At 49.2% G+C, this 13,973-nt stretch overlaps 8 protein-coding genes across 9 annotated transcripts; 5 read left to right on the top strand and 3 right to left on the bottom strand.

Moving 5' to 3' along the window:
* Positions 1 to 218: 218 nt before the first annotated feature.
* On the top strand, positions 219 to 1,601 carry FOXG_03487 (uncharacterized protein; the record flags this gene model as incomplete). The annotated part of the gene is made up of 4 exons (XM_018381235.1): positions 219 to 267; positions 498 to 973; positions 1,123 to 1,285; positions 1,336 to 1,601. The coding sequence occupies 4 exons, from the start codon at positions 219 to 221 to the stop codon at positions 1,599 to 1,601; spliced, it is 954 nt and encodes a 317-aa protein (XP_018237674.1).
* FOXG_03486 (uncharacterized protein) lies at positions 1,352 to 2,551 on the bottom strand. Its single transcript, XM_018381234.1, has 2 exons — positions 2,376 to 2,551; positions 1,352 to 2,329 (listed from the first exon to the last, which is right to left on the bottom strand). Exons 1-2 carry the CDS (start codon positions 2,434 to 2,436, stop codon positions 1,926 to 1,928), a joined length of 465 nt encoding a protein of 154 aa, XP_018237673.1. The 5' UTR covers positions 2,437 to 2,551; the 3' UTR covers positions 1,352 to 1,925.
* A 27-nt stretch (positions 2,552 to 2,578) lies between these two features.
* FOXG_03485 (uncharacterized protein) lies at positions 2,579 to 4,016 on the top strand. Of its 2 annotated transcripts, XM_018381233.1 has the most exons (3): positions 2,593 to 2,819; positions 2,874 to 3,490; positions 3,540 to 3,986. In XM_018381233.1, exons 1-3 carry the CDS (start codon positions 2,678 to 2,680, stop codon positions 3,867 to 3,869), a joined length of 1,089 nt encoding a protein of 362 aa, XP_018237672.1. In that variant the 5' UTR covers positions 2,593 to 2,677; the 3' UTR covers positions 3,870 to 3,986. The 2 variants fall into 2 exon arrangements, with proteins under 2 accessions (XP_018237671.1, XP_018237672.1); XM_018381232.1 differs by having other exon boundaries at positions 2,579 to 3,490; positions 3,540 to 4,016.
* A 94-nt stretch (positions 4,017 to 4,110) lies between these two features.
* Positions 4,111 to 7,380, bottom strand: FOXG_03484 (aminopeptidase). The gene has a single exon (XM_018381231.1). It carries the CDS (start codon positions 7,269 to 7,271, stop codon positions 4,233 to 4,235), a length of 3,039 nt encoding a protein of 1,012 aa, XP_018237670.1. The 5' UTR covers positions 7,272 to 7,380; the 3' UTR covers positions 4,111 to 4,232.
* Positions 7,381 to 7,533: 153 nt separating this feature from the next.
* FOXG_03483 (uncharacterized protein) lies at positions 7,534 to 9,017 on the bottom strand. Its single transcript, XM_018381230.1, has 2 exons — positions 8,361 to 9,017; positions 7,534 to 8,272 (listed from the first exon to the last, which is right to left on the bottom strand). The coding sequence occupies exons 1-2, from the start codon at positions 8,907 to 8,909 to the stop codon at positions 7,763 to 7,765; spliced, it is 1,059 nt and encodes a 352-aa protein (XP_018237669.1). The 5' UTR covers positions 8,910 to 9,017; the 3' UTR covers positions 7,534 to 7,762.
* Positions 9,018 to 9,054: 37 nt separating this feature from the next.
* Positions 9,055 to 11,623, top strand: FOXG_03482 (uncharacterized protein). The gene is made up of 3 exons (XM_018381229.1): positions 9,055 to 9,830; positions 9,879 to 10,990; positions 11,040 to 11,623. Exons 1-3 carry the CDS (start codon positions 9,600 to 9,602, stop codon positions 11,296 to 11,298), a joined length of 1,602 nt encoding a protein of 533 aa, XP_018237668.1. The 5' UTR covers positions 9,055 to 9,599; the 3' UTR covers positions 11,299 to 11,623.
* Positions 11,624 to 11,779: 156 nt separating this feature from the next.
* On the top strand, positions 11,780 to 12,145 carry FOXG_03481 (membrane protein; the record flags this gene model as incomplete). The annotated part of the gene is made up of 1 exon (XM_018381228.1): positions 11,780 to 12,145. One exon carries the CDS (start codon positions 11,780 to 11,782, stop codon positions 12,143 to 12,145), a length of 366 nt encoding a protein of 121 aa, XP_018237667.1.
* Positions 12,146 to 12,303: 158 nt separating this feature from the next.
* Positions 12,304 to 12,699, top strand: FOXG_18564 (uncharacterized protein; the record flags this gene model as incomplete). The annotated part of the gene is made up of 1 exon (XM_018398690.1): positions 12,304 to 12,699. The coding sequence occupies one exon, from the start codon at positions 12,304 to 12,306 to the stop codon at positions 12,697 to 12,699; it is 396 nt and encodes a 131-aa protein (XP_018237666.1).
* Positions 12,700 to 13,973: the final 1,274 nt, after the last annotated feature.

Genomic DNA, 13,973 nt, shown 5'->3' with positions numbered 1-13,973 from the left:
CTCTCGATTTCATATACTTTCCCTCTACCTTTTCAACGCACATCACCGTCTTCAGTCTCGTGGCGCTCGTATTGAAGTTTCTTTTGACTCACCTCGGTCGCCTACTCCGTCGAGCTTCACTGAAATACTATAACTCTTCCCGCCAAAGGTAGATCAAATTGTGCCCCTCCATATCAAAATTTCAACTTTGGAGAAGATCAACAGCTCACATATTCACAATGCCTTCAGCCGTAGAAATGGTCACTATCGCTGCCGATGACACCAGAGGTTAGTTTTTCCCATAAAGATTGTTGTTCTTTTGAAATTGCGCTGCAATTGGGCCCCGAGAAGTCATGATGCGCCCTGTGGCAGCCCTCTTTGCGGCGCAATGCTTCAGTACCTCGGAGGCGACACAGGGAGCTTCTTTTCTGCAATTGGCTCTCACAGCATTCTGGATTGCAACAAACCCCCCGCGCTGTATTCGTAACGCACCGAGAATCGCAGCTAACTCGAACCAGTCCTCGGACAGGATCCTCTGATCCCTCCTGCTCTTCTCACCTCCGAGATCCCTCTACCCGAGAAGGCCACAAACACCGTTGTCAAGGGCCGTCAAGATGCTGCCGACATTGTCCTTGGCCAGAGCGACAGACTCCTCGTCGTTGTCGGTCCCTGCTCCATTCACGACCCTGCCGCCGCTCAGGAATACGCTTCCAGACTCAAGGAGCTCTCTGACAAGCTCTCCGACGATCTCTGCATCGTGATGCGCGCCTACCTCGAGAAGCCCCGAACAACCGTTGGCTGGAAGGGTCTCATCAACGATCCCGATATCGACAACTCCTTCAAGATTAACAAGGGTCTCCGCGTTTCTCGTCAGCTGTTCGTTGACTTGACCAGCAAGGGTCTGCCTATTGCTACCGAGATGCTCGATACCATTTCTCCTCAGTTCCTTGCCGACTGTATCTCCGTTGGTGCCATTGGTTTCGCCTCTTCCCTAGTCCCTTGAGCCAACCGATGCCAAAAAGTCTGATTCTGTGCTTCCCCAGCCCATTCCCCAAAGTTCATACCCCGCATTTCCCGCGACTCGCTCGTTGAGTGTCTGGACTCGAGGCTGCTCAGCACCACTTCATGGGTGTCACAAAGCAGGGCCTTGCTGCTATTACCCGCACCAAGGGTAACGAGCACTGCTTTGTTATTCTCCGTGGTGGAACCAAGGGCACAAACTTCGACAAGGAGAGCGTCCAGGCTGCTAAGAAGGTCCTTCAGGACAAGAAGCAGAAGGAGGCTATCATGATTGATTGCTCCCACGGTATGTTTCCGAACTATACCAATCGAGTTTGAAATACTAACATGCGTCAGGTAACTCTTCCAAGAACCACAAGAACCAGCCCAAGGTTGCCAAGGTTGTTGGTGAACAACTTCGTGAGGGTGAGAAGGCCATCATTGGTGTCATGATCGAGTCCAACATTGGCGAGGGTAACCAAAAGGTTCCCGCTGAGGGTCCTGCTGCTCTCCAGCGTGGTGTCAGCATCACTGATGCTTGCATCAACTGGGAGGACACAGCCGTTGTGCTCGAGGACTTGGCTGATGCTGTCCGCACTCGCCGCAAGGTCAACCGCTCTTAGAAGGTTGCACCTGTGGAGTAGAAGGAGTGGAATACGAGGATTTAGTTAAAAATGCTGTGTTGTTTTGGGAGTTAATGAATAGACCTAGGTAGAAAGGTCAGGTGATGGAAAAGTCGGCGCACATAGGTTGCATGGAAATTGGCACAATGCCTGATCTTTTTATCATATACACTCATGAATATTCCGAACATTGCTCAAGGGGTCAACTGACCTCCTGTAAACTTCAGATAACCCAAGGACGCCAGACTCCTCTATCAAGTGACGGAGCCACAGATACCACACCTATCCAAACACAGATGAGTACGATGCCATATCATTATCATCTCATCGGAAGTTCCCTTGCATGGGAGCATAATTGCTGCCCTGTCTTCCAAACGTAGGCCCCTGGCGCAACGCCACAACCTTCTTGAACGCAGCCCAGCCCAACAATCCAACAGTACCAATAATGAAAGCCCATACTATGATCTTGTCTTTGTTGCTGTCACGTTGAAAGCACATAGTCGTGACGTCCTCTTCTGTCGCGTCCTTGCAGAAGTCAATGCCCTGTTTGAGACAAAAGGCCTTGGTACATTCGGAGCATGATTTCGATTTCGAGCGTGGCTCGAGATGAGGAGTCGAGAAATCGAGAACGGCGCGACGAAGCTGGGATGAGGATGTTTCGCCTTTGGGCCCGAGAGGGATAATGGTGCTGTTCTTAAAGCATGTGCATTTACAGAAGGTTGGCGCGGCTGGAATGTGTCAGCTCTGTTCAGTGTAGATACCCGTTATACTAACACGCTGCGGCAAGCGAGACCAAAGCTCCTAGCAGGAGGATAAACAGAGATATTCGTGCCATTACGGCTAATTTGGGCTGTAGATAATGTCTTATCGATCATGGAGGTCGCACGTCAATCACTTGAGGCTATCGATAGTTGACAACAAGTGGGCCAAATCAGAGTATCCACTTCAGCCTCGTAAACTCCCATTGGCCAATAGAACCACGCTGTAAAAAGTTCCATATTGAAGTCGGTCTCTAACCGTCCCATCATCACGACTTCTTTCGGCTTTCTCTCAGTCCGCCGATTCGTCACGTCAAAATGCCTCGAATACCGCGGGTAGGGGCTCTAGCCTCTCTTCCATCGACAGTCGTCCCCGTCAACCGAGTCCCCTTCGTTGCCCGCGTCGCCTTCTCAACAACCCCCGTCCACGCAGCTGGTCGCAAGGCCGAATGGCTCCGAGGTAAGCTGTGGAAGGGTGAAGCTCCTGGAGGCGATGATCCTTATCAAGAGAGAGTGGAACCAGAACAGGCATCAAACTTGCCAGAGGAGGCCTTGGACCTGTCAAATGTCGACCGCAGACCCTACCCTGTGCGCACCACTCGTCTCGTGCTACCTCCAAGCCATTCCGAAGCCATGACCGAGAAGGAAGTCGAGTCTGTTGACACTGAATATACACCCGCGACTTCAATTGATGATCTGGGGGAGATTTCACCTGTCAAGACATGGTGGGACCAACCAGGTCACTGGGGTGAGGAGAGCGAATTCCAAGGCTTCGGCAGCGCAAACCGAGTAGAGGATCAAGCAGTTATGGAGATTTACGTACGTCAAGCTCTGGTCGAGTCACTTTCATACCAGCAGCGAGGACTTCTTGAGGAATACGCGGTAAAGAAGTGGCCTTTTGGTGACAGGGCCCACCTGGACCGAACATTGTCTGTGGGAATTCGATTTAAGGATGGAAAGCCTCTTCTCAGCACTCATTGGAGTGTTGTCACTGAGAAGTTGAAGAATGTCAGGCCCGGAGAGGTTGAGGAAAAGGTTGAGATTTCTCCTGAGGAGGCTCAGCAGATGGTTAATGCTCTGGACCCCTCATGGAAGACCGCCACTCTTGACGATGACCACCTCAAGTTTGCTGTATGCGTCCCACCTCTTCCCAGATGTGATTTGTACTGACAATATGCAGATCCGCAAGCGTATCTACCAACTCACAGGCCATTTCATTCCCGACGTCAAGGTCGCCGCCGCCCGCACACCACAAGAGCTCATCACTGTAGCCCTAACATTCGCCAAGCGGGGCAAGAAGCTCGCCGAGGTTCTTGAGGATCAGAAGGCCCTGTTCGCACTTCCTAACGTCAAGGTGCACAACAGGAGAGTCACACCTATTGACCGTGAGGTTGCTGTTGGTCGCTGGAAGATTATTGAGGAGGAGTTGCAAAAGCGAGATCTGCCTGTTACTGGCACAGGGAAATATGGGAAGAATAAGGAAAGGGATTGGCTGACTGGTAAGGCTTAAAAGTTCATGTGAGTTGTATGAACAGAGGTGATGTATGACTGTATATCTGTACATGTATAATAGACGAACAAAGAAATCTTGCATCACTGTTGCTATTAATGTGATGCGGTGCTGACCAACTATACCTTTCTCGAGATAACTACGCACACAGCCAACATCCTCAACTTCTATCATTGCATAGAAACGATTTTGAAGCACTTTCTGCAGCGCCTCTTCAGCATTCCTACATGAGGAAAGACCATGTATCAGCGTAGCACAAGCATATAGCATAAAAGTCGTAAAGATGGTTACTTATTTGAACTTGCTCATTCATGCAGGTGCAACCATGCTTGAGCATCTTGTCTCATTCTTTATGCAACTAATTTACAGGTATTTATTCTTGCGTAGCCACTCCTTGACATCCTCCTTATCCCTTGCGAGCCAGTTTTGCTTGGCGGTCATAGAATCAAGACTCTGGGCCAGCTCAAGGTCGAATCCCTTGGTGCCCTTCTGCTCAAAGAAAGTCTTCACATCGGAAATCTGGTCCTTCTGTGTGAGAGAGCTTGTAGAAATGGCGACCATATCGCCAAGGAGTGACATGCCAGGTGGGAGTCGCTTGGTGAGAACGTCCCAGTTGTCCTTGACCCATCCCCAAAGAGCCAAGATACCCTCCTTGTGAGCGCGGAGACCGCTGAGAGGCATGTAGATATCCTGGGTCTTGACATTATCGCTCAGAGTGTACTCCAGAGTTCGCTTGATAAGAGCAGCATCCTTTGCAAAACCAAGTGACCGGAGAGCAGTGTTTCGCTCACTGCTTTGCTTGGCAGTCTCATATTCTTTCAAAATATCATTATACTCCTTCTCGCCTCCATATGTAACCACAACAGCGAAAACACTAGGTCGCAAGTTGGGCTGTACGGCATCTCGATCACCATTGATGAACTTCTCGAACAAGTCGAAAGCGGCCTTCTTGGTAGGCTCGTCCTCGACAATGGCGGCCTTGCCGAACATAAGGGCCTTCATTCTTTGGGCAGTGAAGTCATCCTTGTCAGAAATATCCCAACCGATCTCGTTAGCCTTCTTGCTGACCAGATCCCTCTGGAAAGTCTTGAGAGCCTCATTGACATCATCATCTTCAAAGATCCAAGCATCACGGAGAGATCCGACACGGAGAGTGATCTCATCCCAGACAATGAACTCGTCTTCGGAGTCAAATTCTTGGAGGAGCGACAGCAAGCCAGATGTCTTCTGGTAACCAGCAGCGGCAAGGGCACCGGCATCTGCAATCATTCCGGCCCTATCTTCAACACCCAAGAGACCCGCCTTGGCGTTTTGACCAAGCTTTTGAAGTCGCTCGCTAGTATAAGATGTACGGTAGATACCAGAATGGCCAGAGTTGATCTTGTAGAAGTCAAAGTCAGGCACCTTGAAGTCGGCCTCACGTGTGTTGAGTGCCAGATCTTCCTGGATACCGTCCTTAGTTCGAAGGTTGAGGAAGACGGGGTAAAGGACTTCATCCTCCTCAGGCTTGACATCGGCCGTTCTAAGGAACCGGTTCTGCTTGACATGGATTGTGCCCTTGCCTTCGTCTTCTGTGACTGCTACGACTGGGTAACCGACCTTCTTGGTCCAGATGTCAGCAACGCGCTCAACATCCTTACCACTGGCCTCACTGAGAGCGGCCCAAAGGTCTGTGGTCTCAGTGTTGCTGTATGCATGTCTATCGAGGTAGATTCGGATACCCTTCAGAAAGACGTCCTCGCCCAAGTATTTTGAGATCATGCGCAGGACACAAGAACCCTTCTCATATGAGATAGCATCGAAGATTTGGTTGACCTCATCAGCACGCTTGACAGGCACTTCAATAGGGTGAGAGCTGCGCAGAGAGTCGAGACCGAGGGCAGATCGGAGATCCTCAGTAACATAACCCTCCCAAATCCTCCACTCGGGGTAGAAGGCGTTAGAAGAATACCAAGACATCCATGTTGCAAAACCTTCCTTGAGCCACAGGCCATCCCAGAAGTCCATTGTGACCAAGTTGCCGAACCATTGATGAGCCAGTTCATGTTGAACGACCTCGGCCACGCGCTTCTTGGTGACGGCGCTGCTGGTCTTTTCATCCAATAGAAGATCAACGACTCGATATGTGATGAGACCCCAGTTCTCCATGGCTCCAGCAGCAAAGTCAGGCACAGCAACCATGTCCATCTTGGGAAGAGGATATTGGCTGCCAAATTGCTGCTCGTAGAACTCGAGTGTTCGAGCAGCTAGCTCGGCGGAAAAGACGGCATGGTCAAGGTCTTGATCGGGAGTACACCATACTCGGATAGGGACTCGAAAGTTGTTGGTCTCGTAGTTCTTGAGGTCACCAATGACGAAAGCCAGAAGGTAGGTAGACATGATGGGAGTCTTGTTATAGGTAATGGCCTTGCGCTTCTTGCCTGTAACCTTGGAGTCGACTTCTTTCTCAGAAGCGACATCCATGTTACCCAAGCATACCAGATCCTTGTCAGCAATGAGTGTTACGGTGAATGTCGCTTTCAGAGCTGGCTCGTCCAGGCAAGGGAATGCGCGGCGAGCATCGGTGGCCTCGAACTGGGTGGTAGCAAGGTATTTGGTGTTGCCATCTTCGTCCTTGTATGATGACCTGTAGAAACCTGCCATGTCATCGTTGAGAGTACCGGTGAAACGTTGAGTCAACCTCGCCTTTTGGCCAGCGGGAATCGTCTTATCGAAGGTAACGGTGGTGGTTTGGGTATCCTTGTTGTAATCGAGGGTAGGCGAGGAGCTAATAGTGGCACCATTGGCTTCAACAAGTGTCTCGTGGATATCAATTTCGACCGTGTTCAGGGCAATAGAGGTTGAATCTTCGACGACATCGAAGTCGATAATGACGGTACCTTCATACTTGAAGGTCTCGAAGTTTGGCTCGAGGGTGAGATCGTAGTGCAGAGGCTTGACATTTTTGGGAAGCACTTCGCGTCCACGACGAATGTCGAGACTCGCGCTAGCGACATCGTTTCCGTTGCGATACATGGCTCGTCGACAAGAGCAGTTACGCTGCTGCTGACGAGGGACGAGAGAAGAGACTTTTGAGTTGTGGAGAGGTTGAGTGAGAACCGATCGAGAGGAAGAAGCTGTGGTAAAGGTAGAGGAGAGAAAGTAATGTAATTGAGAGCGGTGAAGAGGTTGATATGGTGTTGTTATAGAAGGAGCTGACCCGTAAGTTGAGGCTCTAGCTCTTGAGCTGATGCGGGGGAGGGGTCCTGAATGGAAGGTGCGACGGATCATCGGCAGGTCGGCATCGTAACCTCCGGGCTTCGTCAGCGCTGAACGACCTGGAGGAGCAGCGGGAGCAGGAGTAGGAGCACTGAACGGCAGGCAAAGAGCCCGCCGCATTGAAGATATCAATGAATTCTTCATAGTCACCAGCAAAGCGAAAATAATCTCATTGCACCCTGAAAATGGAAACAGGGTTGCAATTGCCCTCGAAGAAACACATTGAGTGTGATTCGGAAGATTTCGTGCAGACTGGACCACACCCTTGGATAAAAAAGCTTGGGCCATGCCTATTAATCGCTAACGAGCACTAAAATAGATTGATCAAGTCATCAAATTCTCGTCTCAACTTAGACCTCTTCATCATCATTTACCTAAAACTTTAAGACTTTAGTCCCAAGTGACAAAAAGACTTAGTTGAGTTTACCTGAATTTACTGCAGTTCAGTATAAACTTGGCCGACCCTTCAACTACCTATAGCAGTTTATTTCTGCAAGACTATCATGGATGTCTTTTAACCCACCCCAAGGCCTACTAACAGAGCAGTCATGATACGCTTATTATCACTAGAGACGACGACACTATGTGGTGACATTACACATTCTTCGTTCAATTTTACACATAAGCCGGTATTATCAGATACCGAGTGCCTCCCTGCGACTCTTGCTATTCAGATCAAGATAAGGCGCTTCGCCAAGACTACAAACTCGATCTCCAGCTCTCGCTTCCTCATAGTCATATGTCGCGCAGTGGAAAGTTGATCTATTATCCCAAATCGCAAGATCATTCTTGCTCCAACGGTACCGGACCTGGGCATCGTGGTTCTGTGTCACTAGGTTGAAGAGGTACGCCAGTAGTGTATCGCTCTCATCTTTTGACAATCCATTAATGCGCTTGGTGAAGCCCTTGTTGACAAACACTGACTTCCAGCCTGTGACTGGGTTTGTTCGGATAAGAGGATGGACAGATGTGAGGTTCTCGCCTTGATTTAGAGGAGAGCCACGGATGTCCTTGCGGATTGGGTTGCCCAGGCGTCGTGCCTCGTCGTGGAAGAAGCTGGCATCGTGAGTCGCGGTCAATCCTTCGAGGAACTTCTTCATGGGGTCTGAGAGTCTATCGTAGACCTCATATCCGGATGCCCAAAGCTGTTCCAAATTAGCAAGATGTAGGTGGCCGAGAAGAACAGAACCAAGCAACACGGGTTGTTTGAACCTCTGAGTGGCAAAGACATACCGTATCACCACCTGTCTTAGGTAGAGTGTGTATCTTGAGCATAGCATAGTCTGAGGGTACCTTTTCAAAGGTGATATCGCTGTGCCACCCAGCAGATGCATATCGGCTTACATCGCTGAGCTGATGTGTCAAACCACCCCCCTTCTTCTGCTTCTCACTTGAGATAACACTGATCTGATCACCCAACTCACTACCCTCTTCAGTCAAAGGGTGCACATGCAGACCTGAGCTAGTAGGGCATCCAGCAACCTCTGTAAGCCGCAGCATAAATTCCTTCATCTCTTGAGGAGTGACATCCTGGTTCTTCAGAAAGACAACACCTCGCTGAGAAATAGTGACTGCAAGGTCACGGATGTGTCTCTCATCCCATTTCAAGAGGTCTCGAATTTGAAGACCATTGTACTCACGACCGATGACCGGGGTGACGTCAAGCTGAGGAATGTCATCAAGACTACCCGTGTAAGTCAAGGGTTCTGATAGACGTGGACGGCTTTGGACATCTCCGCCGACGATATTGCTAGAAACGGTCTCGGGCGCAGCAGAAGGCATGATGCAATATGTGCTTGAGTTTGAACAATATTTCTCAACTGATAAGAAAACGAGGGCCAACAGTGACAATTATGTGAAGCTGTATCCAAGCCGGAGACTCTTTCGGAGGATAACCACCCATTGATAAATAACAAGGGCCCAGCATGACGGGAATGAGTCTAACCAAGAATGGAATCTTCAGACCGTTACAGGCCAAACGTACAATGCCGAATCATTTCCCCCCACAAAGACGACATCGGGACTAATGATGGCATGCTTGAGAGAGGAGAATTTCTCGGAGAATCTACCCCAGCTCTAACGAGGGGTTTGGACCAATCTTGTGGCCGTAATTTCTACAAATGCCCTGTCAGGTGGTCACTGCATGATGCTCTGAGTTCCTAATCCACCTGTTGCATCTCACCTGGAGAACCCTTGGCGGATCATGGCCCTTGACTGTGAGAATTGAGTGTTACCAGATCTGGCTTCATGTCCTTATGGCGTGCGCGATCGAGCCACCCACCAAGGGGACTATTGTGTATACTACCTACCGAAAGAGTCTCCGACGATAAACTATATCCATGGTCAAACTGTAGATGTCTCTTATATATCTGACCGAGAACCCAAGCTTTGGGATCATTCCTCAGCGACGATCACCTCAATTGAGCCTCTTAATAGTTACCAAAACTCATTGAGTGAGATTCTTTGTTTACCATGGGCAATCCGGATATCGAGACGAGCTCGGCAGTTGCTCAGCGCGTGTCGGTGGAAATCACCAAGACGCAAGTCGGAGTTGGCCGAGAGCAATTGTCAGACGCTTTGCCGCCTCATGCCGACTACGAAGGCGGCCATCGGTGGGATCCCTCGGCTACATGGACTCCTGAAGAGGAGAGACGGGCTGTACGAAAGACTGATCTCAAGCTTTTGTCTTGGTTGTGTCTTATGGTATGTATTTTTACTCAATTGGTGATGAAATTGACTTACACGATATAGTTCTTTGGTCTGCAATTGGATCGAGGAAACATCTCCAACGCGCTCGCTGATGACCTCTTGACTGATCTCGGATTGACCACCGACGATTACAACAACGGAACAACCATCCAAGTCCTTTGCTTCTTGCTGGCTGAATTCCCAGTCCAATTCCTCACCAAGCGATATGGCTTCAAGCATGTTCTTCCCACGCTCATGGTCTGCTGGGGTCTTGTCTCAACCTTCCAAGCCTTCATGACTGGACGAGCTGCTTTTTACGTTACCCGTGCTCTGATCGGCACCTTTGAGGGTGGTTTCATCCCCGGTGTTATTCTCATGGCGACATATTTCTACACCTCGAAGGAGCTGTCTATTCGACTCGCCGCTTTCTGGTCAACTCTCAACATCGCCCGTGTCATCTCTGCTCTCCTTGCTGCTGGATTGATTGAGATGCGAGGCGTCAACGGCCACCCCGGTTGGTTTTGGCTTCTCCTCCTTGAAGGTCTTCTTACCGTGGTCATTGGTCTCGTCTCCATGGCCTATCTTCCTACTTCGCCTACCGGCACCAAGTCTCTCATCTGGCGAAAGTCTTGGTATACTGAACGTGAGGAGGTCATCATGATCAACCGTATCCTTCGAGATGATCCTGCCAAGGGTCTCACGGCACTGAAGGAGCCTGCTACATGGCAGGATGTCAAGAACGCATGGTCAGACCCTTCGCTCTGGGGTCTTTACTTTATTGGTCTCGTTGCCTACATTCCTGCCGCGCCTGTTCAGGCTTATTTGACTCTTACACTTAAACGAGTTGGAAAGTTCAGTACCTTGGCTAGCAACCTGCTCACTGCACCCTCCGCTGCACTCCAGATCATCACTATGCTTGCGCTGGCATACAGTTCTGAGTACTTTAACGAGAGGACGTTCCACTGTCTGTTCGGAGAGATCTGGTCACTTCCTCTTCTTACAGCGCTTCTCACTCTTCCTGATGAGGGCCGAGAATGGGGACGATTCTCTATCATTACTCTAATCTCTGGATATCCCTACTTCCATCCTCTGGTTTCTTCTTGGATATCCGAGAACTCTTTTGATGTTAAGAAGCGAGCCATTGCTGCAGCTACATATAACGTCATCGTTCAAATGTGAGTTCCACCCTGGTCCGTTTAACAAACAAATACTAACAGAAAACAGGGGAAGCGTTACAAGCTCCCAGATCTACCGCAAATGGGATGCTCCTTACTACAAGAACGGTAACAAGGTGCTCATTTCGATCCTGTGCCTCTCTGTCGTGGCCTTCCTCGCCCAGCGATTCTGGCTCATCCACCTCAACAAGAAGAAGATCGAACAGTGGGAACAGATGACACCGGAGCAGAAGCTCGAATATCAGACGGACAAGGAACAGCGAGAGATTGATGGAAACAAGCGACTTGATTTCCGCTTTGCTTACTGAGAGGATGACTAGGAGTATTGTGGTGATTGGGTCGAGTTAGTATTCTTCAGCATATGTATATGCTGTATATTAAGCAGTTGATTTCTTCAAGGCCTGAGAATGGTTACGTATTGGATATATTGCACACATTTATAGCAAGGTCTTCTGTGGTGCCACTGTTGTAAAACCCTTTTGTGACTGCGAGAACTGCCGTTCCACAGCAACGCTTTTTAGATTTAGAGTTCAAGTCGTTACTGGTTTCAGTCGCTATTCCCGCTGTCTTCGGCCAAGAATCCCAAACGCGGATGAAAATGCGAGCGCAATGACATTTTTTCGCGATTGCCTGGTCTTTATTAGTCATCAAATTAAGCATGTTTAAGGCATATCGCCAACTTTGTCTTAAAGCTTAATTCCTATCCAATTCCTCTCATTTTATCTCAACTGCCTCATCTCACGCATTTCTCATTCTTAAAAACATCATTCTTGAATAAAAATAGTCAAAATGGGCGTCATCGGACTCACTGCCAGCGGCCTCGTCGGCGCTTTGCACAGCTACATCCTGGTTCTGGAGATGTTTCTTTGGACGAAGCCTCGTGGAAGAAAGGCTTTCAGACTCACACCCGAATTCGCTGAGCAGACCAAGACAATGGCTGCCAACCAGGGCCTCTACAACGGCTTCTTGTCCGCTGGACTGATTTGGTCGCTTCTTCACCCGAATCCTGAGTTCTCGAAGCAGCTTCAGATCTTCTTCAACGGCTGTGTCTTGGTTGCGGGTGCATATGGCGGTCTCACCGCCAACAAGAAGATTCTCTATATCCAAGCCGCTCCCGCGGCTCTTTCTCTTGGACTTGTTCTGTTGGATATGTAGAGCGTTATTGTGAAAGTATGGATTCGGCCCCTAGGCTTTGGTAATATTTGTCCGCTAACATTCTGATAGTATGATTTATATACAGTTTATTGAGCTTGAATCGTTTGTTTATCCAGCTATTTTCTAGTGAATATGTGAGTGCCCAGCATTGCAAAAGTATGGCGTCATTATGTCTTGGGCCAGCAAATGCTTTGTTGCTGTTCAATACCAGCTTGTTGTTTTATTACAACCTTCAGTATCTAATGCGAAGCGAACTTCCACTGTGTTGTGACCATGGACGGCTCTCTTATGGGAACCCAGCGACTCTTTTAGCAAGCGCATGCCTAACTTCACGCCTGCAAGCTCACTATCGAACAAGCACAGGCGATTGTGTCTTTATGGTGCCTCTTGGGGACTGGAACAACAAGTTTGATATGCTCATTTTATCCGAGGTTCAGCTGCAATTCCCCTTGCTCAAGCCGAATCACCAAACTCTCTCTGATGAGTGCGATTCATTGCTCGTCCAGTCGACTGTTTCAATACAGTGGCTGATCAGCATTCTCGTCCCAGCCTAGACATATGCCGCCGACAGCCATGGCGAGGTTCCGAAGCGAAAGTAAAGGTGTGGACTGTGGCCGATCATCAGTGTGACCTTAAGGCGCCATCGCAAGAAGCCTCTTGACGGGATGCTCGGCGAAGCTTTGAAGGAGTCGGCTGATGTTGGCCGGGCATTGTGTTAACAAAGGCGAAGTCCTGATTTTGTCGACTTGCTCTCCATCTCCCGTGCTGGTAGCAACACCCGAATTGGTGTTATCGACACTTGCCGTCAGATAGGTTTACGTGGGCGATGTTGCGAGTTCTTCAGTGTTTCACCCGCTGGGTTCTCAGGGCCTCGCGAGAACCCTTCAAGGCTGTAGACTGATATTGAAGTACACGTATGCGCTACCACGAACATGCATGGCGTGAGGTTTGGCTGGTGTGGTCCAGTTCCACAACGACACAGTATATGCTGTGGCGGTATGTTACTAAAAGTCATGCCTTGGATGGTCTGCTAATCATTTACAGAACACGTTCGTGCCATCGAGATCGGTGCTCATGTATTCCACTTCGTGGAACGAGAAGTGACTGGGAGTTATACCTAGGATACTTACATGGACTCCAGACGACGGGGCAGCATTAATGGCTTCAATACTCACATGTTGCCCAGAAGTTAACATCTGTCGTTGGTATTGGAGACTAATGGGAATGTGCCCTCTCAGAGATCTTGTATGTTGGAAACTCTCCTTACAAACTGAATGATGTCTGACCCGAACTCTAGATTTCCTGCATGATGACCATCAGCAGAGACCGCATCCTTTCCAAATACAAGCTCCATCAACTCAAGACCATTGACAACTGTCGTCCAGGCTGTTGAGAGAAGCTGGCCTTGACTCTCTTCACTATATCAACGTTCCTTTCAACAACCCTTCACTGAATTCTGTGTATTCACCCACAAGGCTGGTGTCAACATCAAGGCCCAAGGCCCCTGCCATATACGAGATTATTGAGCCTGAGGACTTGGTCTATCAAAGTTTGTTGTGTCACTCTTTGGATTGATGTTGCAGAATTCAACCGTGCAAATAGTAAGTCATGATATGACAATAATATGATATTTGAAGAGGCTAACCAATTCCGCAGTGTGCACCCAACTTCTCGACTCAATGGCTGGGATGGTATCAAGAGTCGTGTCGGTCAGCTCGATCTTGAAACGACCGAAGAATAGATCAAGGAAATGTGAGTGATGCTATCGCACATCGGAGGCTCAGTGAACAGTCAGATATCCTTGTAGCAATGTCAACATGAAGCATAC

The sequence above is a fragment of the Fusarium oxysporum genome, chromosome 8 (genome assembly GCF_000149955.1).
Source record: "Fusarium oxysporum f. sp. lycopersici 4287 chromosome 8, whole genome shotgun sequence".
Taxonomy (NCBI): Eukaryota; Fungi; Ascomycota; class Sordariomycetes; order Hypocreales; family Nectriaceae; genus Fusarium; species Fusarium oxysporum.
Note: the sequence above shows the minus strand (reverse complement) of the source record. Positions and strands in the feature narration are given on the sequence as shown.